General features: G+C 43.4%; 3 protein-coding genes across 3 annotated transcripts in view; 1 reads left to right on the forward strand and 2 right to left on the reverse strand.

The window, feature by feature from the left end:
- phlpp1 (PH domain and leucine rich repeat protein phosphatase 1) overlaps positions 1-7,237 on the forward strand; it is a 43,040-nt gene extending 35,803 nt beyond the window's left edge. Inside the window, exons 7-17 of the mRNA XM_084546652.1 lie at positions 424-626; positions 988-1,048; positions 1,484-1,579; positions 2,181-2,336; positions 2,673-2,873; positions 2,969-3,131; positions 3,210-3,340; positions 3,526-3,639; positions 4,014-4,208; positions 4,327-4,555; positions 4,653-7,237. Coding sequence (XP_084402778.1) covers positions 424-626; positions 988-1,048; positions 1,484-1,579; positions 2,181-2,336; positions 2,673-2,873; positions 2,969-3,131; positions 3,210-3,340; positions 3,526-3,639; positions 4,014-4,208; positions 4,327-4,555; positions 4,653-5,972 — 2,869 coding nt within the window. The 3' untranslated portion in view covers positions 5,973-7,237. The remainder of the gene's footprint in view (positions 1-423; positions 627-987; positions 1,049-1,483; positions 1,580-2,180; positions 2,337-2,672; positions 2,874-2,968; positions 3,132-3,209; positions 3,341-3,525; positions 3,640-4,013; positions 4,209-4,326; positions 4,556-4,652) is intronic.
- A 188-nt stretch (positions 7,238-7,425) lies between these two features.
- LOC311489898 (meprin A subunit beta-like) lies at positions 7,426-13,192 on the reverse strand (the record flags this gene model as incomplete). The annotated part of the gene is made up of 13 exons (XM_084547210.1): positions 7,426-7,751; positions 8,798-9,047; positions 9,353-9,532; positions 9,633-10,100; positions 10,209-10,424; positions 10,577-10,729; positions 10,925-11,143; positions 11,658-11,836; positions 11,978-12,095; positions 12,553-12,631; positions 12,738-12,781; positions 12,862-12,924; positions 13,126-13,192. 13 exons carry the CDS (start codon positions 13,190-13,192, stop codon positions 7,541-7,543), a joined length of 2,247 nt encoding a protein of 748 aa, XP_084403336.1. The 3' UTR covers positions 7,426-7,540.
- A 463-nt stretch (positions 13,193-13,655) lies between these two features.
- LOC311489899 (general transcription factor II-I repeat domain-containing protein 2B-like) lies at positions 13,656-24,292 on the reverse strand (the record flags this gene model as incomplete). The annotated part of the gene is made up of 3 exons (XM_084547211.1): positions 13,656-13,700; positions 14,486-14,590; positions 22,676-24,292. The coding sequence occupies 3 exons, from the start codon at positions 24,290-24,292 to the stop codon at positions 13,656-13,658; spliced, it is 1,767 nt and encodes a 588-aa protein (XP_084403337.1).
- Positions 24,293-24,875: the final 583 nt, after the last annotated feature.

A 24,875-nucleotide genomic window follows, 5' to 3' on the forward strand; every position in this document is an offset into this window, starting at 1 on the left:
TCCAGACGAACAGGGCAGAGATAATTAATCGTTTGGCTGTGGCTATTGTTTGATTATAGTGAAAACCAAATACAAAATAATATATTTATATCTTTTGCATCTTATTAGTTTTTTGGTTGTAATAATTGGCATTTAAGAGATAAGCAGTAAGAAACAGAATCATAACCAAATGTGGATAATTATTTAAGATTACGATTCGCTGCTCACTTTGCAAATCAAAACCACTAATTGAAAGCACCTACTCTCTCCATCCATTTAATGAGCATAATACAGCTGAGTCCTAAGCAAACTAATGAAACAGCACGATCTATCAGCAATCACCCAAGGCATGTTCCCTGACTTACAATAAAGGCCACGGTCTGTGCCAGTCAGCCGGATCCAACTGGAGATGAACCTTTGCCTCCTCACTGCCTCCTCTGTCAGGTTGAATAAGATCTCCATCATGGTGCCAGACGAGCCAGACCTGCTGCGGCACGTGACCCAGCTGGATGTGAGGGATAACAGGCTGACTGACCTGGATGCGTCGGTCTTTCCCAGACTGGAGGTGCTTCACTGCGAGAGGAATCACATCGCCAGCCTCAGGGCCAAGGGTTGCTTGCTCAAGGGCATATACGCCTCCAACAACGGTGGGTTTGAAAACGTGTGGTTGGAAAAGAGAGGTGACCTTCACATTACCACCTTACTCTGTCGTTTATAAACAGAAAACAGTGATTTGAATCTGTCTTCTCTTAATCTACGATAGATATCGCTCCTATCACTCCCTTTTTCCTGGAAAACTTTGCCTCAGCTCCTCCTCATCTATCCGCACACTTCCATTATTCTCATCAGTGCTGCAGTCTCATTGTCTCTCTCCATCATTCCTCTCTAACTCATCATCATCATCCACCCCCCTCCCAATCTCCCCTCCAATCTTCTATCCACCTGCCTTTGTAATAGACCGCGTCTGTCCTTGCTGTAGGTTAATGTGTCTGGGTTTTCTCCCCACAGAGCTGCGACAATTGGATGTCAGTCCCTTGCCCTCCAATCTCAGCTACATGGATATCTCGAGGTGAGAAAAAAGTACACGCAGCAATGACGACAAACTAAAATTGAAAATGTACCTTATTTAAGTACGTCATCTTTGTACTGCAGGGGCATTTAATGTGACTGCATGTGGAAGTACGCAGTAAAAGGATATTTGCAGTTCTGATAACTTTAACCGTGACTTTCTTCTGTACTTATTAGCGGTCTGTCAAAAGGCATGGAAGATTTATTGTGTTTTTAAGGGCCAAACTGATTTAAAATTATATTTTGTAACATGCTATCAAGAGGCTTAATTACAATAGTGCGAAACACAAAACGCTGAGACGTCAGGTGCCAACTAAACAGGTTCTGAAATATTATGGGAAAAACAGGTTTCCAGTACATCATATTCCATGTTAGGTACACCACTTTGCAAGCTGCAGATAATTAATCATCGTCACCACCCCTTCTCCTCTTGTAGGAACCATATGGAGTCCTTGCCAGACTGGCTGTGTGAAGCAAAGAAACTGGAAGTCCTGGACGTGAGCCACAACCTCATCGCCGAGCTCCCTGCACGGTGAGTCTCTCTCGCGGCGAACGTGCCTGCGAGACTTTAAACGGAGCACAATGCTGTATTATTCTCCCTGCCCTTTGTCGGCCAGTCATCTATCCCCCATAGAGTCCCATAAATCACACGGATAGCCTGTAACCTCTGCAGCCTTCGTCCATTCTCTCCCTCTTTATATAGCCTTTTAGAAGGTCAGTTCAGATGCACCTCTTCCTCTTCTCTACTGTATGTCTCCCATCGACTCTGTCAACCTTGCCCACTCTGTCTCACTCTTTTTTTCCTCTCTCTCTCTCTTTCTCTGGTCCCCCTCATTGTCTGTAGATTTATTTTTTACCCAATAACTGTCAGAATGATGAATTTCATCTGCAGGCTCCACTAGAGGCGCTGCTATTTTCTGATTTTCTATCCTTATCCACACCCCTGTCCTTCTCCTGCACTATCCTCATTTCCATGACTGTTCCTGCCTTTCCTAGTCACAGTCCCCTCATCTATCTATTCATCTATCTATCTATCTATCTATCTATGGTCTATCAACTTTCATTAAAGTTGATTTGTCTATCCTTAATATTGCACCACTGACCCAACCATCTGTATGTTCCCCATGCCGCAGGTTGTTATGCAGCAACAGTCTGAGGAAGCTGAGCGCAGGACACAACCAGTTGCAGAAGCTGCCTGAAAGAGTGGAGCGCCCTCTTCTGGAGGTTTTGGATGTACAGCACAATCAATTGGTGGAACTGCCCTGCAATCTGTTCCTCAAATCTGACAGGTAGCATTAATCTTTAGCTGGAAGTGATTTATTTTTAAATTTTTTTTCACTAATATGCAGCCAACATCTGACAAGAAGATTAAGTGTTCGGAAAGCCCAGGTATGCAAGGACGAAGGGCAGAAGTTATGAGTAGGATTTTTAATCAAGGATCGAGATGAGATAACCAAAGGACGTTGATGACGAATATAAAAAACAAACGTCAAGAAGAAGAAAACGTTTGAGTAGAGGGGTCAAAGATGCAGGAATTAATGCAGAAGTAGTTAAAGTGACTCATTTGTATTTTTCCAAGTCTGTTGGACAACAGAAATAAGAGTGTGCTTTCTTTTTTCTTTCAGCTTACGAAGCGTAAATGCGTCGGCCAATAAGCTGGAGCACCTGCCTCCATCCAGTTTATCAGAGGAAAGCCACAGCATCCTGCAGGAACTCTACCTGACCAACAACAGGCTGACAGACAAGTGTGTACCCATGCTTACAGGACACACACACCTACGAGTTTTGCACATGGCCTACAACCATCTCCAGACCTTCCCCGCCAGGTAAAGAACTCAAATCCGACTGTGATTTATCTCCACCCGTGTGTCACACTAGAGCTGGAACTAATGATCGTCTATTGCTTTCCGGTCTCCTTCAGTAAAATGGCCAAGTTGGAGGAGCTGGAGGAGGTGGACCTGAGCGGAAACATGCTGAAGACGGTCCCCACCACAATTATGAACTGCCGGCGGATGCACACACTCATCGCCCACTCCAACGCAATTGAGGTCTTTCCGGAGGTCATGCAGCTGATGGAGATGAAAGTAAGCCTCTAGCAACAACACACGCGTGTTCTGCATATATATTTGTATTGGTGCTGACATATTCTCTTCTGCTGTCAGTGCGTGGATCTGAGCTGCAATGAGCTGAGTGAGATCACTCTGCCGGAGAATATGCCTCCGAAGCTGCAGGAGCTGGACCTCACTGGAAACCCTCGCCTCAACCTGGACCACAAGACCCTGGAGCAGCTTAAGTATGTCATTGTCTTTCTGTTGGCAGACCTATGGAGGCGTCGCCCCCCTCCTCCCTGTTTTGTTTTATTTTATACAAACGCATATTTAATATGTCTCCGTATTTTGGAAATAGCCAGAATGGAACACTCTTAGTGGTTTAATGTATTTATGCTATAGTGAATTTGACCTCTTTCTTGTTTTCCAGTAATATCCGCTGCTTCCGCATCGATCCACCCCCGACCTTTTCGTCGAACGAGGCATCCGGCGGGCCTGCTGTGTGGAGTCATGGTTACACGGAGGCCTCAGGCGTCAAGAACAAGTAAGTTCGGCGCAGCTGATGAAACAGCACCCACTATCAGCCTCGTCCATTGATGCGTCACTAATCCAAACCTCTTGAGAATGAGCATCGCTCAAAACCACATGAATCGTGTACATTCACATGCCAGGACTTCTCTGTGTCAAATAACGTGCCAATTCAGTAAAAGAAGATATGAGCTGCTGCGTATACTGCGTTCACATTTTCATGATGCTAGAAGGCGAGTCCACCGTGACAATACGAGATCATCCTAATGAATCATCTGTTGTGTCCTTGGTTATTCGTGTGTGGAGTAACACAATCAATACACAGAAAAGTTATTATCTCTGTGAAGCCCTCATTGTTTCCTCATAGAGCACATGCCTCTTTCTTTTCAGACTCTGTGTTGCGGCCCTCTCAGTGAACAGTTTCTGTGGGAGTCGTGAAGCTCTCTACGGCGTGTTTGATGGAGACAGGAACGTGGAAGTGCCCTACCTTTTGCAGTGCACAATGAATGATGTGCTGGCTGAAGAACTACACAAGACCAAAAGTGAAGAGGACTACATGACCAACACCTTCCTTGTCATGCAAAGGTACACGATAGGCTAGATTATATTACTTATATGTTGCAAATTTCTAATCTCTATAACAAATAACGATTTGATCAGATTAATTTAACATCCTTTTGCCGTATCTTCTTTCCTCCTGTAGGAAACTTGGAACCGCGGGACAGAAACTGGGTGGCTCGGCAGCTCTGTGTCACATCCGGCATGACCCCACGGACCCCGGTGGCTGCTTCACTCTCACTGCGGCTAACGTTGGCAAGTGCCAGGCCATTCTGTGCCGTGATGGAAAGCCTTTGTCCCTGTCACTGCTTCACAATGTAGGGCTTGAGGAAGAATACCGCAGGATCCGGCAGCACAGGGCAATCGTCACTGAGGTAGAGAGCCTTTAAAGAGAAAAAAGAGAGAATAAAGAAATCCTGTGTTTTTTTGATGTGCGATACACTGTATTGATTCGTATACTGTCTTCCACAGGACAACAAGGTGAATGGCGTGACCGATTCGACGCGAATCATGGGCTACTCCTTCCTTTACCCTTCCGTCATCCCTTGTCCCTATGTGCAGACAGTCACTCTCACTTCTCAGGATGAGTTCTTCATTGTGGGCAGCCGCGGCCTGTGGGACGCTGTGTCTCCCACCGAAGCTGTGGAGGCTGTTCGGAACGTCCCCGATGGCCTGGCTGCTGCTAAAAAGCTCTGCACGCTGGCACAGGGTTACGGCTGCACTGACAGCCTCAGCGCTGTCGTGGTCCAGCTCAGTGTGAGTGAAGACTGCTGCTCCTGCTGCTGCTCTGAGCCTCCCCAGCCACCTCCTAGCCCAGGCCTGGGCCCGTATCCTTCGTCATCGTCCGGCATCAAGGAGCGGCCCTCGGATGGCTCCCTCCCTGTGCCCCCCTCCTCCTGCAGTGAAATCAGCAGTGAGATCAGCACCAGTGAGATGAGCAGCGAGGTGGGCTCCACTGCCTCTTCTGATGAACCTCCACAGAGCTCCTTGCTACTGCAGGAGCAGCCCCACCACCCTCACCTCCACCTGCACCATCAGGCCCACTTGCTGTCCCTACAGCACCAGCAGGCCCACACGACGACCCAGCCCTGCCAGTACCTGTTCCCAGGTTCAGAGCTGCCCTCTGCCCGCAGTTGCTGTGCCCTCCATCCCGCCTGCTTAGCAGGATCCTTTCAGAGGCAGCTTTCTAGTGCCACTTTCTCCAGCGCCTTGTCTGACAATGGGTTGGATAGCGAGGATGAAGAGCCCATTGCTGGTGTTTTCTCTAACGGGAGCCGTGTGGAGGTAGAGGCGGATGTCCACTGCCTGAAAGCAGAGTCCTCCTCTTCTTCATCACCTCAAACATCTGCACCCGCACCCTCTAGTCAGGAGCGCACCCAGCTCACTCTTCCCCCACCTCCTCCACCTCCACCGAGCACCCCGGAGCCTCTAGAGGAAGGAGGCGACATGAGCCAAGGAGAAGCTGAGAATGGGCTTGAGAGGGATGAGTCCTGGCAGAGTGTCGGAACTGGAGGTGGGGATGGAGGAAAGCTCGCAGGCAAGAGGAGGGTTAATGGGTCAGTGGCTCGCCAGGAAAAGAGTCACAACCTTATTGAGGTGGCAGCTGACGCCCCCTCTAAGAAATCTGGGGGTTACTTCACAGCTCCAGCCCAGCCCGACCCAGACGACCAGTTCATCATCCCCCCCGAGCTGGAGGAGGAGGTGAAGGAGATCATGAAGCAGCATCAGCAGAAACAGCAGAAGCCGCCAGGGACCGATCAACCCACGGACTACTACGACACCCCTCTCTGAGCAGCAAGAACAGCCTCATCTCCTTTGCATTAACGTAACCACTCTGATGTCGACACAAGCAAATGAGTTTCCTCGAGAGGCTGTAAAATGCACATGAAAAAGTTACGCCCGGCTTTTTCTGAGCAGCCTCATCATTGGAGAAACATGCACTGTAACTGCTCCACCCGAACTCATAGAATGAAACAAGCAAATGAGCCCTTTAATGATACTCAACCCTTTTGAATAGCCTGTGGACACAGCCCCTAGTGTTCATGGTCGTGCCCTTCTCGCAGACTGTGGAACGTTATTTTTACATTAGAGAACCAGCTGAGTATGTAATCAACACTAGTCTCTTTGCAATAGCATTAGCCACAACACTTGTTAATATGGATAACAATTCCATGGTTTCTTTGTTTGTTTGTTTGTTTGTTTTGTAAGAACTTACCATATCTTTTAATGTGAAAGCAGTGAAGTTGCTCAAAGAACTTTTTAAAAACAGATACACATATTCTTTTTATTATCAGTAAAATATGTCGAATGGTACACCATTAATACCACACCTAACTGTTGTAGATAGGGCACTTAAAATACTGTATTTCTTCAGTAAATCATGGCTCTTGGCCTGTAAAATGGCATAGAATTTTTTTGTAGAAATTTGCAATACTAACTCCTAGGAGTTGCATACTCTTTATGGTGACTCAGTCACTTTTACTAATCTTCTCTGAGAGAAATGGTGATTTTTTTTCCAATGATTGTAAATAAGAGAAATGTTGTATACTGATGCTTTTAAAGGAACTGCGTACCTGTATGTCGGTGAAGGTTTTAGTGGTGGGGAGGATGTGTTGTTTGCTGTTATGGAGGCGTCGCTCCCCTCCTCCCTCTATCTCAAAAAGTAGACACACACACGTGCACAAGCCCACACACAAACACACACACACACACACAGAAATGTAAATGTGCAATTGCAGGTCAGAAAACCCCAACATTCCATGCAATATAACTACACTACGTTGCTACGGTCTGCTCCACTTTGTTTAACTGTGATGTCCTGTAGTCATCACTGTATCTATTGAACACTAATATAAACTGATATTTGCATGCACACACACACGCATTCGTACAGACATAACACAGAAACACACATACATGTACACTCACAGGTAATATTAGCCCCACCTCCCTCCTACAGTAACTGTTCTCACCGGCATGACTGTGTCAAGTTCAGTAATACAAACAAATATATCCACATGGAAAAGAGACAACACAAATGTTCCTTGTCTTTGGTATAATAAATTTTAAATTTGTGAATATAAGTCACATTGTCTGGGACTTTTTTTTAACAGTTGACAGAAATCCTGTTAAGTGCCTCAATGTTTGTGCAGTTTGAATTTTACCACGAAACATTCACAAAACTTAAATTATTTAAAATAATTTATTTGACACAATAATATTCTTACATTGCCTTAGTGTTGTTACATTGAATGGCCAGCAGGTGGCGAACTAATACAATGTTTTGATCCAGTCAAGATTTCAAGGCTTCTGATTTGTAAAGTCTGTAATTTGTTGCTGTGTACTTGAAAGTTCAGTGTTCAGCGGGCATTCATGTTTTCCATGGCAAAACCTTTATCAGAGCGTTTATTGTACTTCTTCCTCACACAGTAGACACTGAGTGCTGTTACTATCAACATAACTCCCAGTACAGAAAAAGAAGAAGCAACTGCAATGATCATTGTATCATCGGTGGTCCCCTTGTGCTGACAGTTGTCTCCGTAGTACCACCAGTCTTGACCCACCACACACCTGGAGAGCAGAGAGAAAGGGATGAACAGAGGAAAAAATCCACCTGGAAGGTATATACAGTATCCATATGTACCGTGCTTGATGTAACCTGGGTGAATACCAATATAACTCAGTAAGAGGGGTCAAAGAGTAACTTTTATCAAAAAGTGAAAATGCAGGGAAACATCTAGCTCCGTCTGTCTGTAAGCCCTTCCAAAGCTACCTGTGGACAGAGCCAAGCTAGCGCTGTTCTGTTTCCATTTTTGTAGCAACACAAGCTAACTATTTATGCTAAAGCTACATGTGGACAGAGTCAAGCTAGCTGTCCTGTTTCCATTCTTTTATTAGCAACACAAGCTGAATCTGAGGACACAACCAAGCTAGCGCTGTCCTGATCCATTTTTGTAGCAACACAAGCTAACTCTTTGTGCTAAAGCTACGTGTGGACAGAGTCAAGGTAGCTGTCCTATTTCCATTCCTTGTGTCAGTGTAGCCTAATTGAAATCTTTGTGCTAAAGCTATACCCATGGGTAGTTAAGAATGGCACATCAAGTATTTGTGCCAGACTGCTGTGCTATTTGTCCTGTTTTCATTTGTACCGACACAAGCCAAGTTTTGTGCTAAAGCTATCTTTGGATGGAGCTAAGATATCTGTCTTGTTTCCTTTTTTGTTCTTCTACATGCTATGTTTTTGTGCCAAAGCTACCTGTCAACAGAGCCAAGCTAGATGCCCAGTTTCCAGTCTTTTTGCTAATGTAACCCCGCTGGATGGTTGCTGGAATGTTTGCTTCACATAACAAAACTGATCATTAATTTGCGAATAATATCACCAAAATAAGTTACTCCTAATATTTGGATTGCTCAGTTTTGGTTTCAAGATACCTGGTTAAGACTGCAATATCATCAATAACATTGTTTGAAGTTGGATAAGATGGGATAGATATTCAGTTCAAAGAGACACATTTTCATTTAGGTTCTAAACCACTGGGTCATCCGACGTAGAGGCCATCTAGTCACGCTTTTTAGGACGGATTTGAACCAGTAAGTCACTGTAAAAAAGCACTCACCTGCAAGCAGCTTTGCCGTTGTGCACGACACACACTCCGTCATTCTGACATTGCATATTGTGACACACACCAGACGGTGTGGTGACAGGGTGTGAAGTTGTCGTCAAAGTTGAAGTCGTAGATGTAGATGTAGATGTAGATGAAGATGAAGGTGAAGCCGAAGTCGAAGATGAAGATGTAGATGAAGATGAAGGTGAAGCCGAAGTCGAAGTCGAAGGTGTAGGTGATGGTGCAGTCAGATGGGAAACATCTGAAGAGGGACAGTAAGTAAAAGAGCGCTTAAATGGATCCATATGGGAGAGCATTGTTGAGCATGAAATGAAGGGGACACAACTGGGTTGTATAATCGACTCTAGTGTCTGAGTATGTTCTTCATGGATGTAATCCCAATAATGCTGCAGATACAGTAGTCAGTGAAGAGTACAGAACAATGAATAGATGACATTATACAGCGTGATGGTATTTTGGCTTTTAGAGATAATACATTTACTTTGATATACTGTGTCTGGATGTTTTCATGCTGAAGTTTGTTAAATTTATATTGTTTGCTTTTACCCTCCATGGTGAGAAGAAAGATGGCATCTCCTCCCTTGATAAAATCCCTGCTTTTTGCTCTGAGCTGGGTGAGATACACTGCAGTACCCAAACCTGGCCCCCTGAAATACTTCGATCCATCTGTATCTGTGACCTCAACGCCGACCTTGCGAGGATCATCCCAGAAAAACTGCTCAGAGTCTGTTTAAAAGAAAGTTGAAGGGGTTACACATACAGTATAGAATCACAGCAAAGATCGAGCAATTTATTTGAATCTTTCTAATAGTTAAAATAGTTGTACTTGTTGCCGTCATGTTGGGGTCAGTGGTGACACTGCGCTGGTTGGACATTCGCTTTTGGATGTGTGGATGCTGGTCCATTAGCATCATGGTCATCTGTTTCCAGGGGCATGGCCATTTCTGTCCTGTATCCCCTTCACGGGCCACCAGATGAGCATAGGCTGACAATTCACCAGGGTAGCCTGCCTTACCACTGGGGTACAGCTGCATTTGGAAGGTGTAACCTTCCTTAGAGGTGAATGGAGGGCTAAAGATAGGTGTGTTTGTTGGAGTGCTTTCCATTACATGACTGAAGTTTTTCACACGCCATATAAACTCTGGGCAGGTGGTCTCAGAGAGGTTGATGTCATCTAGGGATAGCCCTCCTGTTGCAGGCCCAGAGCCCACCTTGGTCCCTTCAAAGACAACGCGGAATTTGGTTTTAACATCCAAACTCACATGGTGGAGTTGCCACAGCTCCTGAGGGGATCCTGTTACAGAACATAAAGTAAAAGCATTAATTAAACGACAAATATAACGTGAGCACATTTTGCTCACGTTATAAGATTCTGAGATTCTGACGTTTTTGTAATAGTCACCATCTATGGTCTTTATAAAGCGTAGTGTTCCATTGGGGTTAGCTTTGTCATACTCTCTGACATAGACCTTCAGTGTGTCACTGGGGCCAGCGCTGTTGTAGTAGAAGAACTGCAGGCATTGGTATCCCCTTTTAGGGTAAACGAGTCTGCTCTCCAGTAGAGCTGTATCCCCAGCGTTGGCTGACCCGGTGCTGAAGTGCATGAAATACCCTGAGCCTAAAGATACAAATATCACTTTATTAACAATGTCAGTGTCACATAGTAGATGGAAAGAGGAAAGATTATTCTTGTTGATCTGTCACACAGCGATAATTAAAAGACATGTGAGTATTGTTTTATGATGCACATCCCCCCAAGATCATTCTTACCAGTGCATTTGCCCATGTTGGAGTAGTCAGTGTCCGGCCCTCCATCAGCTTTGTCAACCCTGATCCAGTCGGCCTTATCCCCTTGTCCCTGGATCATGCCACAGATGTTCTCACGTTCAAAGTCGCATGAATCCAGGAAGGTGGATCCCTTTGCTAGAAGACATTTCATAGACACAAACACACATGTGTAGGAGCACTTTGAACTGCAGTAAATTGATTCATTACACCAATATTTTACACAGCCATGTATTTTCATGAGGTAGATTCTAGAGATAAGTCCCCCACATTTGCAACATTATTCAAGAATGAGTTACAATAAAACCTGGAATTAAACAGATCAGCTCTTACTGCAGTTGTAGAGGCGGTTTAGCTTCAGCAGGTCACTGTCACTGAACTCCATACGTTGGCCAATGACGTCACTGAAAGCAGGGATCTTGGTGACGATGGTGGGCTCAGTACCGTTACGGAAGGCATTTTTACTGTAGTGCATCATGGAGCCGTAGTCGTAGGGTACACCCAAAGAGCTGGAGGTGGTGTCATCGTAGGTGTTAAAGTTGTGTTCCTTACCTGCGGATCAGACATAAACAATTAGTTATCGCAATGAACGTGGGGGCAGATGATTTTTTTTAAATCATAAATGTTGCTTATCAGCAGGCGTTCAAAGCCTTGACAAAAGATTGCTGACAAATCAAAGTACTCTGTACTGTAGATTTCACCTTGATGAGCATAGGTCACATGTGACAACCGATGTGTTGATAATCCTGCTTATCTTTTTTGAGATTTTGCAGTTGAGAAAACAGCTCATGCGCATGCTTATCACTCACAAAAGCAGTAAATCAATCGCTATCCTTGAAGTCGACCTTCTCAAACCTCTTGACTGCAAGTTTGATTTTTTCATTTAAATTAAAATTTGGGGAGAAAACAGTATAAATTAAATGTATAAAAGCTATATTACTTCTCAATCTTACAAAACTATTATTATACAAACAGAAGTCAGAAAGGTGGGATATCCCAAAGAGATTAATGTGGGAGTAGTCTTGGAATTGATGAGCTTGTAGAATACCAGTGAGTGGTTCATTACCAGCTGAGATGCGGTCCCACATGATTTTAACATAATCATCGCGGTCTGCTCTGGACTGCTCGTGCCAGAAACCCAGAGCATGAAGGAACTCATGTTCAATGGTGGCGATGCGGTCACAGTTTGTCCCTATTGACAATCTCTGCTCCCCAACTCGCCGGTTACCAACAGAGGAGAAACAGCTTATGAAAAGAAAACAAAGACTTTGTGAACACAGAATCAGCCTCATCTCCAAGAGTTTGCATTAATACGTGAGGAAGTACACCTTGTGTCAAAATCTAATCAGACTAAAAAAGGTTCTGTACAAGTTCTTCTTTCCTTACCCGCCCCCTTTGAAGATGGAGATGTAGTTTGCTTCTCCGCTCCAAGGCTTGAAGTCAATGCAGGTCTTGAGCCGGTACTGCTCAAAGGCCTTAAGAATCACACCTTTTGCATTGATCTCTGCAGAGAAAGTGATAAATAATAAAAAATAGGACAAAAATATGTGTTCATAATTCCCTTTTAAGAAAGACCCTGATGCATGTTAAGGCTCCCATAAGGCTCAGAGCTGTAAATGGACAAACATCTAACATACAGATTACACCCAGTTCTGTTCTAAAGCAGTGCTAACTCATGAACTACAACTGTGACATGACGTATGTTCTGAAAAAAGTACAAAATTATTACTTGTGGTATGTTTAAAAAAGTTTGAAAGCTCTTGAGGAGTACAAAAGTGCATCATATATTATAATCTGATGCAGAAAAAGTACAGTTTCCTTCTGCAATGTAAAAATACTAAATACTTAATAATGCCAATATTGTAAAAATCTATCCAGAGACATTCTACAAAGGCACTTTAACAGCTTTTAGGAGCTCAGACTTGGACTTTTTAAAATTTTATTTAGACAGGCACTCTTACCTAAGTCATCTCCCATGTAGTATGGGATTGTCGTTGGCCACCTGTACTCTTCCCCTATAATGGAATTTCGAGTTTGCCTCTGCAGCGCCAAAACCAATCAGAAAGATAAGGGGGACATAATGAGTCGAGGTTAAATAAAAAGTCAGTTGTGCAGGTGATAATTATAAACAGCTGAATTAACATACCTCATCAAGCACAATGTCCCCCTCAACGAGATTCAACCCTGCCTCTATGGAGACAAAAGCAAAGGAAAATGGTTTACGGGGCTGTCTGGAGGCACAAGGCAGAAAAACAGTTCTTTCTACCTACCTTCATTGATGTCAAAAATGTCTAGGTCCCTTCCACCGTCCACATCGTAGTCTGTAAGTGGAGCTAGCAAAGGGACATGAAGATACATTTGAGCAATGAGATATAAGAGACTTAAAAAGTGAAATCAATTTAGTGTAGGAGTGTGAGACTTACCAGATACTTTTCCTGTGGGCTGAATAATATGAAATAAAAAAAATGAAAAATGTTATTTTTTATTTTTTTTTTAAATCAAATTGTCATAAGATGTTAATGAAATAAACCAACTTCTTACCAAGCAAAATGCAGCACCACAAAGAAGGCAAACAATGTGTAGAACAAGCACACCTGCCATGCCAGAGGATTGAAATCCAAATGCTCGCGTGCAGGTGACACGTCTGTAATCACTTGATAGACACTTGGGAAGCAGGAATGATTAGAGGGGTGCATAAAATACAGCACACGTAATGTATTATTGACACAAGTCAATAACTGACAGAGCCGTAAAGCATGAGAGTTATGCAACAACTTCAGTCTACTCCTCTATCTCTTATACACATCTTCACACATTTGCATGGAGCAGCAAAACACTCATTTAAAGTAATTTTACTTCTTAAAAAGCAAAATGTAGCCTCCTAACATGGGCTCTCCTTTCAGGGCTCACCAATCAGTTCAAGACCCAGTAAGAGCAAATAGTTATGAGGGGTTTATTTTTTGTTTCATTGAATAAAACTTTGCAGAATTAATTTATATTGTCCCCTGCCCTCGAGCAGAAAGACACACAAAATGCGTGGCTTGTTACAGGAACTAGTTTTGCGTCACTTTGCTGCACGGCGAAGGAAGCATGGGAGGTTCTCGTAAACCTACACAGAAACACAAAGGCTTTACCTCAAAAGCATCACCCTCATTCCTGCACCGAATCCCGGCATTCAACTGAACACAGAAGCTTGCTTATAACTGCCCACACTCTCTAGAATTTCATCTGTTTTGCCCTTCAAATCTACTGTCATTGTCAGCTTACTTCATGCAGTGACACAATGCTCAATACACTCAACGTGGTGTGCAGCTGTGGTGTGCAACCTTTGGACTTTTTCAATGAATTGTTAAACATACCCTTAGCCTTAAAACTGTGCGCCGTACAATATAATGTTAAGATATGGTTAGCTATTATGAAACTATTACATGGGATGTGTTAAATATTTAAGAGTCGCTAGTCATAACCCTAACCCTTGTTTTAGGGTCATATTGGCTTTGGCGAATATTAACAAGGCTAACATGGGTTTGGAAGAGACAATTAACTCCTTTGATCTACTACAAAACAGACAAGTACAGATACCAGAAGTTCCTAGTCCACCAAACCTGCAGGTCTTTGGATTGTGAGAGAAATAACATAACAAAACCCTCAAAGGTGCAACCAGAACAGCAAAACGTTGGTAGAGTCCTAAGCTTCGGCTGTGAAGCAGCAATGCTGAAGACTGTAATAGTAAAAATATAAATTTATTCTGTTTGCATCAGGTTGTTCTTTTTTATGTATTTGTCTATGTAGTAATAGCCTATTCATTGCCTGCATGCGGCATGCTGTATGTGTGAAAATCGCAGGAGTTAGCGCTTTTCCTATCTACAGTATATATCTGTGTGCAGGTCTAACTTGACGGTGTTTCACTTTGTCTTCTGCACATCTGTTACGGCCCTCTGCACCTCCACTGGCCTTGCACTGGAGGTTCTTGCGCACAATCACCTTAACCAGCCACACCTGAGAAGATGAGAATAAAGGGCGTTGCTGAAAATGCCTGAGACGACCACTTTTCACCCGCAGAAGCTCACCATGTCTCACCTGTTGCGTTTTTGTTTTCATTTTAATAAAGTAAACCGTTGTCTTTGTAACTCTGTTATGTGTCTCCACTTTACGTTGCGGCCCTCGCGACGGGTCCAAGTGGTGGATATATTTTGGATGTTTTTGTGGAGACTGAAAACCAGAGTTCTTTTTTTTTTTTTTTCTTAGGGTGAGAACGGGGATTATTCAAAGCTTAGCTTGCAGTAGATGTTTTGTCTTAGAAGTTAGTAGGTTGAATGTTTCAGAACATGCCTGGTGTAGAGAGCCTCTGGGTGTTGGTGCGGCCATCACCACTTTATTGTTTTCTGTGCAGTAAGATGGGGATATTTTGGGTGAGCTGAGGTATCATGTGTGAACATCAGCAACTTTAGCTTCTTTTTGTGTTGTGGGGAAGTCGGACAAATTTTGGTCGCCAACGTTTTGATGTTACTAGCTGGTTGAAGGCAGTGACTTTGTATGGTGAGTAATGGTTTGAGACTGTTGTGCTCTACGCTGCGTGGGGCATGCTACATGTTTTGTATTTGTTGTCAAAATGTTGTATATGGGCATCTATTCTTGCACGCCTTCGGAGATCAGGCATGATCGCAGAGGGACTTTGATTTTTAGATCTCCTAGAGGATCCCTTTTGAGGCTGGAGGTGTTACGCCCCTCTGTAGTGGCAGTGCTTGTGCTTCTTTACCTTAACCATCCACCAACCATCAACCAACCACCTGAAAAGATGTGGATAAAGGGCATTGTTGAAAAGGCTTGAGACGTCCACTTTGTTGCAGCCTTCAACCTGGGTCGTTAACATCTTTGAATCAGTGTTTTGTTCATACTGTCCTGCAGATGGTAGTAAAGATATCCAAAGAGTGCTCTGACTATGGTTAAAAATTTCCTTTACCCTTTTTTTTTTTTTTAAATTAAGCATTTTTCTAGACACACACAAGTCTGTGGTCGCAGCAAGAGTCATTTCTTATTGTAAAGCTTCCGTCCATAAAGCGGCATTTTCATTGTGCCCTTGATAATCGTGGAACTAGGACAAAGGCGGAGGAAACAATCCCACAGCCGTCACATTCCTGCAAACTTTGTGTGGTTTGACGGTGTCATTTTTTATTTTTTTTTTGGCTTTGCTGATTACGTATTGATATTTTCTGGCCTCTGCTTTATATTACTTAAAAGATGAGTTCACGGGACGGATGGAACTAATGGAGCTGAACTGATGCAACTGGGGCCCTGGCCATATTTTTTCCTGAGATTTTTTTAATACATTTTTTTTCCTTACAAAAGATTCCACCATCAATACACTTTACTCGGATGGAGCAGTGTCATGCCGTGGAAAAAAGTTTCAGGGGTACAGTTAAGTCACTGCAGTAGCTTTTGTGTTAAACTTCATGCCATTAAGTTCTTATGTTTTTTTATTATTTTTAATTAATTGCCAAAATATTAAATAATTTTACTCCCATTATTTATTTTAATGCATATTGCAAGTACTGCTCATCTTATTTTTCACTGCCAGTATCGTCAAGTCCAGACAGCCTGTGTTTACCAGTGTGTTTGGGCATCAGTGTGTGTTTATACTGTATGCACCTATCGTCCGTCAGAGTTAATGAAGCTTACATGTGAGAACAGGCACAGACGAGGCAAAATAAAATTCACAGCAGAGAATTCATTTCAAAATGTGTTTTTCTTTACAGATGACACACGTGTGTTTGTGTGTAAAACTGCACATTTGAGGACATTTCCATGACAGAAGGCAAGTAGAAGCTGGCAAAGCCGTTAATTCACTAGTTTAAGCGAGCGTGCAGACCGAAGAAGGCCTGCTGTGATATTGTATGACTAACACGGACTCTTTCAGTTCCTATATTACCCTGCTCCGTCAGATAAAAACTTCTTCACACATGTAGAAATGAGTTGTGAATTCAAAAATGTGATCTGTGAGTTAATGTTTATCAGCTGCTCCCTCAAAGACCGGTCCTGCTGTCGGCAGTTTCTGCACAGCGAGACCTCAACCCTTCCACCAGTCCATTAATAACATAGTTGCTCTTCTCATTGATCTCGTGATCAGAGAAATATGTGTATCTCTCACATTCAGATTTACTCATTTTCATACGGATTCAATCCCACAGAGTGCGGTATGGCATGCAGAAAAGCTGAGTCCTGGAATTTTAATGTAAAACAAGTACGTGTTATACTCTATATACGCTGTATAATATTTTTCTATCACAAAATCAGTACAGATTGGGATATGAGTTAATATTAATTCATGATGAAGCCAATCATCTCATTTTTTTGAACTCAGCTGAGAACAGAAAATAACCAGTACAGGGTAAAAGAAAGGACTAATTATAAAAAAATGTCAAGCACGTGGGGTTTAAATGTCACTGCTCCATTGAGAGTGAGATCCTACCTGGGTTTGAGGCTCAACATGGCATTTTCTGTGATTTTGCGCTGGTGCAGTGGCTACCACTGACGGTCATAGATGACGATGAATATAAGGCAGTTGCTTGCACTCAATTCCATTAAGCTAAAGTAAATAAATCTGATTAAACAGTTGCGTCATAATTAACATTCAGACATGGGAGTGGTACCACTGCTAATTTAATTAGGTTTGCTCAAAGGATTTTGTTGTTTTGAGACAACACGCTCCATTTAGCTTGAGCACACGGTATCTTCATTAAGATGCATAAAGATACAGTTTTTATTCCTGCAAGATCAGTCCTTGCTTTATGGAAATTGTACCCTTCAGCTGTAAAGTTGAGCAAATGAGGCCTTACAAGCAGTGTGTGCATAAACAGTGTTACCAATAAAACTGTTAATGTAATTAGTATTCTGCCAACTCATTTGTAGTCACGACTATGCAGGCAGGCTGCAGGCTTTTCCTCATGCAGTGAAGTTTGTGTTAACTGCCTCTTCTGTATTCCGCCCAGGCCACTTTGATGTCCACGCTGTGTCTTATCTTATCGTGGACATTCATTTCTCCATGCCCTCCCTGGCCATCACAATTAATTATTTGAAAACACCATTACACCTTGAATGGAGCTTTCATCTCAAGCGTTGGCTCAATCCGTTCCGGCTTCTATCTGCGTGCTGCTTCACGTGCGCGTGAATTGGCGCATATGAGCAAAGAGGGGAGCAAGTGGCACGGAGGGCAATTTTTTATTTATTTATTTCTATTTTTCCATTCAGCATAATTCTTTTGAAGATAATTCAACCCTGCTTTCAAGGTGTGACGAGCTGGATTGTTTCTGCGCGTTCTGAGACAAATTCCGAATTAATTTTCAAGTGCCACCATATGTGCTTCTGACCCACTGTGATTTAATTTATGTTTATGTGGAGGGCATGTTGAGTTCTAATGAAAGCAGCACATCATTGCTGCAAGGGATGACTAATACTTTAGAGAGGGGTGTTTACAAGACCTCCCACAAAGAACCACACATTGTTGAAACACTAAAGGTTCTGAATTATATACCTCAACATCAGGAGCCCACCGGCAAGTTCCTAATCACAAACTAATGTCTATGGAATGAAATTCAAAATGAAATTCCAGTACAGATCATAGGGACTTCAAAGATGAAACACTACAGTAGGTCATGCTGAATTATGGAGATATTCTGTGGATCTGAATATTTCATGCATGTGCATACACCGAACATTATGACCACCTTCCTAATATTGTGTAGGTCTCTCTTGTGCCTCCAAAACAGTTGAGACTCATCAGAGAATGGACATGGGTCTTCTGAGGGTGTCTTGTGGTGTCTTGTGACAGGATGTTGTTAGTGGGGGCCTTTGGGTCCTATGGGTTGAGGGGACTCTGTAGGTCATCCCATAGATATTTGATCAGTTTGGGATCTGGTGAATTTTCGAGGCCAGGTCAACACCTTGTGCTGTTCTTCATGTTTTTTTGAGTTGTTCCTAAACTGTTTTTTGTGTATGTCCCTGTGTCAGGCTGCATCCTGCTGGGGATGGCTGCTGCCATCAAGGAGTGTTATTGCTATGGGGTGGGGGTGTCTGGTCTGGTCTAGGTGGGTGCTACATGTCTAAGTAACATCCACATGAATGCCAGGTCCGAAAGTTTCCAAGCAGAACTTGGACATTGGATTTGAGCTAAAAGGTGAAATTGCTGACATTCAGCTCTGATCTGAGGGAGTGTTTACTGTGCTTGGAGTTAAACAGCATCCCTCTCATTGTTTCCCTGTCCTGTTCAAAAAAAAATTGAGGGACTGTGTGAAGGGTGAATGGTGCTCTTGGTGCGACCCAGTGAATGTGAACGCACTCCAACGTCCTTGATGATGAAGGTCAGCGCTCTAACCACGGTAATGTGTTTAATTTCAAATCCAATGTACCCCAGCCAAAATGATAGAAAAAGTTTCACTGTCCATTGTAGCGTGATAAATGATGTGTTGAGAAGCTGTACAGAATAGATGCTGTATTGCAGAGTGAAAAAAATCTTTTACGGAAACGTGGACAACAACATATCTTTAAAATTAACTTTCATTGAGTTATTCATTTCAGATAGAATTCCTGTGGTTTTAAACGGGATCAAAAATGTCTTCTATTAGTAGCTTAGTTATACTCTGCGGTCTGATTGCACTGCATCAGTGCATCAGTATAATGAGACTTATGTAAATTCTGTGGCAACTTGCTCTTCCGATTCTCATAGTGTAGACATTATCATGTGTCACATTATGTGTTTGCACACCATACAGATTGAGGTTTTGTTTAATGGCACTCCCTTATCAAGCAGTATTGCCTTATATATTTCAGTAACAAACCGTGATTTGTTTAAGAGTAAACAAACTCAGCATAATGATGCAGTTTTCATGTGTTAAGGCATTTTAACAAGTTATACCACAGTTGATCTTATGTGCAGTCTTGTAGGCAAAGAAAACTCCTTGAACTGGACACATTTCATTAAAATGTGTGCAAGGCTGGTGCACCACGATGATCGTGCAAGCTTCAGTTCACATCTTTCTTTTTCTTGCTAAACCATTTTACACATAAGATGCCTGTAGCCTAACTTACTAAGAACGATAAGGCAACAGTATCAGATCTGCACTTTGTATGATTTTGTGCACTTTCCAGTGACTCTTGTAGGTAAGAATCAAGATCAGATCTGAGAGGAGGGTGAAAAATCTGTTTTAATCACTATCTAAAAAGAATTTAACCTGGAATTGTAGGGATCCTGGAAGACATTTCGTTACTTGACCAACTATCTTCTTCAGTTCTAAATGACGGGTGGTCACCTGATGTGAGTTTCTTGTGGCCACCACCATGATATACACCGATCAGCCACAACATTAAAACCTCTGACAGGAGAAGAGAATAACATTGACCTTCTTGTGACAATTCAGTGCTCCGCTGGGAAACGTTTGGACCTGGCATTCGTGTGGATATTACTTAAACAAGGCAGGTGGTCATAATGTTATGCCTGATCAGTGTACCATGACCTAGCTGACTAAGAACCTTCACAGACATATTTTCAATGTAGAAGTTCAATGTAATCAACGGACTTTCAGCATTTGAAGTTGGTCTTCTGGTTTACTTTTTTCAGACATCACTGACTAAGTTAGCTCTGTGACTCAAAATGAGAACAGGCTACATGAGGTGCACAAACTGCGACAGGTCGAAAGCACAGACTTAACAAGCGCTGCCCAGTGTTGAGAGGTAAACATTAGAACACTGGTCATTGTGAGTGACAAGAGAATATGGTCTAACAAGAGACATACGGTGATAATAGCCCGCATCAGCCACCTGATGGGGGTGTGGGTGCATCTCCCTGGCGCTATAGGTCTAGGATGAAAGACGCTGACCAGTACTCTGAGAGCACCTGCCTCGATCTCTGTGGCTTTGCACTCATCGTATCGTAGTTGGTGCACTGACTGTTGATCAGTCTCATTTTCGTTTCTTTTTATTAGGAAAAACGTTTTTTTGGAAACGGAAGGAGGCTTAAGTTGAGCGGTGCACCAGGGGCTCCAGTTCTCCTCTTGGAGACGGGTCAGAGTACGTGAGCTCACAATTGTAATTGACGTTATTAACTGATCGGAGTTTGGAGGCTCTGAACCCCCCCAACACACACACACACACACACACACACACTCCACCCCCCACCCACCAGCTTCTCTGACCACACGGGCATCCCTTAGCACACACTCGGTGTGATGCTCCCTCTGCTGCTCCTCTGACCGCCGCTGCAGAAGAGTGGACATCTCCGAGACACCGTTTGGCGCCAGCAGTAGCCCATGGGGGGGAAGAGGTTTCAAAGTAATTCTGGAAAACTTACCTGGAGCCTTAACTGACTCAAGCGTTAGTGGACGTGGATTTGGGGTGATTTAACTCTTATTCTCCAAGGTAAGGAGATTGTTTTTTTTTGGTCATTTGATGAAACAGAAGACAAAACTGTCTTATTTTTATACTAAATGCTTTAATACTTTTCACAAGTGTCCATCCTCCAACCTGACACCTACAGTCTCAGTTTAAAAAAGTTGATAGCCTTCCTTAGATTTGTTAACTGTGGACTCGCATGTTCTGCTCATGTTTTAACGTGGCTTGCTGTGCCCATAGAGTCCTGTTAAATAATTTATCTCTCTGAATGGCGGAGAGATGATGGATAGAAATTAAACTCCACAAGGTGTCTCTTTTTTTTAACAGTAGTCAGATTGCTAACACGATTTGGTTTAAATACAAGTTAGGATTTTTTTTTTTTTTTTGTGCGTCTGGATGAATTTTGCGCACTTTACGCACAGAGCGAACTGAAACAACTGCCCGGCAGAGCTGCTGACTCAACACGCAGTCACACCCGATTCATCCTGAATACCATATTCATGGGGATTTACGCTGTGTTATTTTCGTCCGGTGTCACGTTTCTGTTTGAGCAGCCTACATAGTGTGGCTGTGGTTCATTTCTAGGTCTCTGTTGCGCGGACTTTTCACACACTGAAGCGCGAACGTTTCCTGTTGCACACGGCATGTGCGGTGTAACTAACCCAGCCAATCGCAGTCAGATTAAGACAGACGATGTAGAGCATAGGTCGGCAATAGGCGGCCCGCGGGCCAGATGTGGCCCGCAAGCAAAGACATCTGGCCCGTGAGATTGTTTGAACTAGAGAAAGAAAATAAAAATATAAAATATACTTTTTAAAAATTGGACTGCCAGTCTCAAAAATGCTCTTTATTTGGAAACTTCATTTTCCAGAACAGAAAAATTTCCTCAATCTAAATGCGTATTTGTTTAACTGGATACGAGAGTGAATACGCACATCAGCGAGGTGCAGCGCGAACGCTCAACATGCAAAAACAAATGAAGTCAGTGGACAGTGCCTGGTGCTGAAACTCCAAACTCGTCTCTAAAACACAAGTTGTCATTCAAACAACGGACAGGCTTCATATTATTGTGAAAATTAAAACACGACTTTCTTCAAACAAGCCAGACATCAAACATAGGCATTTACGTACATAGAACTGTGAAAAGTAAAACACGAATTTCAAACGTAGCGTGCGTGTTATTTAGGCTAGGCCTTTCTATGACTGTGGTGGCACCAAAAATGTAAACTTATAACAATGCATTGCACTGTCAAATCGGAGCAAATCAGAGCAAAAAATCTGAATCCACTCGACCATGGGCTGGAGTGCTCGGCCCCTGAAACGACAGAGCAGACGTGCTACATTTACTGTAGGCCTGAATTATGCCTAGCCTACAACGAGACATTCATTAAAAATAGGCTACAGTTCAGATTTTAGACACAATAGCTGGTTTAGATTACTCACCTAGTGTGAAAAGTGGCATCTCCCGCTGGCCACTATTTTCTGGATATCTGGTGAAATAGACGTCACTTTAATCCTCAGGCAGTTCTCGAGATTTTGGTGAGTCAGTCTATTCCTCTCGTGCGTTTTTATTGCATTCATAGCTGAGAAGGACGACTCACATACGTAGGTGGAAGGGAACATTGTCAGAATGTAAAGTGCGACTTTCTTGAGGTTGCTGTATTCCTCGGAGCATAGTAGGCCAATCCAAAAGGCACTCACGGACTCCGCACTTCTGAGCGCATCTCGCACAACTGAGGTGGTTTGGAAGTCAATAATTTCCATTTCCAGCGCAGCCTGATCTAAAGAGGGGATAATTTCTTTCGCCAGGGAAGAGAAGTTGTCGGCTGGTTTTACTGCAGGGTCACGTATAAAGTCAATGATGTCTTTTGGGATGGAGTAGTCATCAAACCGAGAAGTGAAGTTGGCTCGTAGCCTCTTGATGAAGTCAACCATCAGCTCCGTCACTTCTCCTGCTGTCTTCTTCAGTGTGCTGAAATGTAGGAGCCTGCCGGCAGATATGTCTGCCTCAAGTATCTCAAGCTTCCTCGTGAATGACTCCAGTTTTTCAACCATGTCCACGATGGTTTTGTCTCTCCCCTGTAGCTGAAGGTTAAGCAGGTTTAGGTGGCCAAATATGTCAGATAAAAACGCTACATTGGACATGAACTTTTCATCTTCCAGCAGGATAAGATGGTCAGCTGCTGCCTTGCTCTTGCTCATTCCAAGGAACGCTTTGATCTCATTCAGTAGCGCACAGAAGCGATCCAGTGCTTTCCCCTTGCTTAACCAGCGCACATCATTGTGAAGCAGCAAGTCATCGTGGGCGGCATCTGCTGACTCAGCCACAAGTTGTCGGAAAAGCCTATGCTGGGTGCTTGATGTACCTCTGACAAAATTAATGACTTTCATCACTTTGTCCATAACATTCTTTAGCTCGCCATTCAGTCTGGCACAGAGGACACTTTGGTGGATGAGGCAGTGCAGCCCGTGCATTTGGGGGGCGAGTTCTTTCAGCCTGCTCACCAGACCTCTGTGCTTTCCCACCATAGCAGGAGCCCCGTCTGTCACGATTAGGTTAACCCTCTCAAATGATAATGAATGCAACTGAAACAACTCTTCCAGTTTCGCAAATATAGCATCTCCAGTGGTGTGCCCTTCTAATGGAATTAGAGACAGCAGCTCTTCCTTGAAATCCTTCTCATCAAAGTATCTCACATAAACGCACAACTGGGCTACATCTGTGTTGTCAGTGCTCTCATCAATGGCTAAGGAAAAGTAGTTTGCGTGACTGACACCGTCGACAATTGCACCCTGCACCGCATCAGACAGCGCTTCTATGCGGCGGGCAGCGGACCTCGCAGAGAGCGACATCTGTTTCACTGACGCGATCACATCATCCATCGACTTGTTGGTATCAAGTTCCTCCAAAACTGTCACCATCATCTCCTTGAAGACCTCTGCGTCAGTGAATGGCTTGGCGTGCTTTGCGAGCACCCAGGACGCTTTCAGAGATGCACTAGTTACCTTCTGTTGGGATGTGAGGCCTCGCACCAGGATCCTGTTGCTGTGTGCATAAGCACCTTTCAGGGCTTCGATTTTGCGCTTTCGTGCCTCTGTCTTCTGAGGGAATGCAACCTTGAAATTAGCATGCTTCGTTTCGTGGTGCCGTCTAATATTGTACTCTTTGCATGCAGAGACACCCTCGTTACAGATCAGGCATGTGGGCTTTGCATTAACAAAACTGGGGAGGATGAAGGCATAGTTCTCTGTCCATTCATCATGAAAGATCCTGTTCTCGCTGTCAACTTTTCTCTTGCGATGTTTTGATAGTGCCATTTTTTCGGACAGCTAACAGCAACAAGTGGAAATGTTTTTATTTATTTATTTATTTTTTTTTTTTTTAACAAACAGGCATATAATTAATAGCGCCCCCAATGGTCAGTCCACAAATTTAACCTACATCAGCCCGCTTGAATGTCTCAGTGCGTCTGCTCCGTCATTTCAAGATCGCCTATCATTTTCATTATCACCCCTCCTCCCCTATTAATTCATTATATTAGCCATTGTTTTGGTTGTGGCCCGCCATGTAATGGCTTGGAAAATATTTGGCCCGAGGCCAAACTTAATTGCCGACCCCTGATGTAGAGGCTAGAGAGGAGGTGCTCGCATTCTCACACCGTTAATGTCTCTCACGCGTGTTCTGCTGGCTCCCTGTTTTACCAGCTGGAGGCAGGCAAAACTGCAACAGGTGAACAGAGAGAATGACACATGCTGTACAAGCACACAGAGACAACAATGGCATTTGGAAAAGAGGACGATAGAGTGGTGAAAACTTTTTGGCAGCTTATTAAAATGAAAAAATCAGTGTGGTAAACATGTAAATCTTGATTTAGTTAAAGCCCAATACTCAGCTACTGCC

This window comes from Chelon labrosus, assembly GCF_963514085.1.
Source record: "Chelon labrosus genome assembly, chromosome: 6".
In the NCBI taxonomy this organism is placed as follows: domain Eukaryota; kingdom Metazoa; phylum Chordata; class Actinopteri; order Mugiliformes; family Mugilidae; genus Chelon; species Chelon labrosus.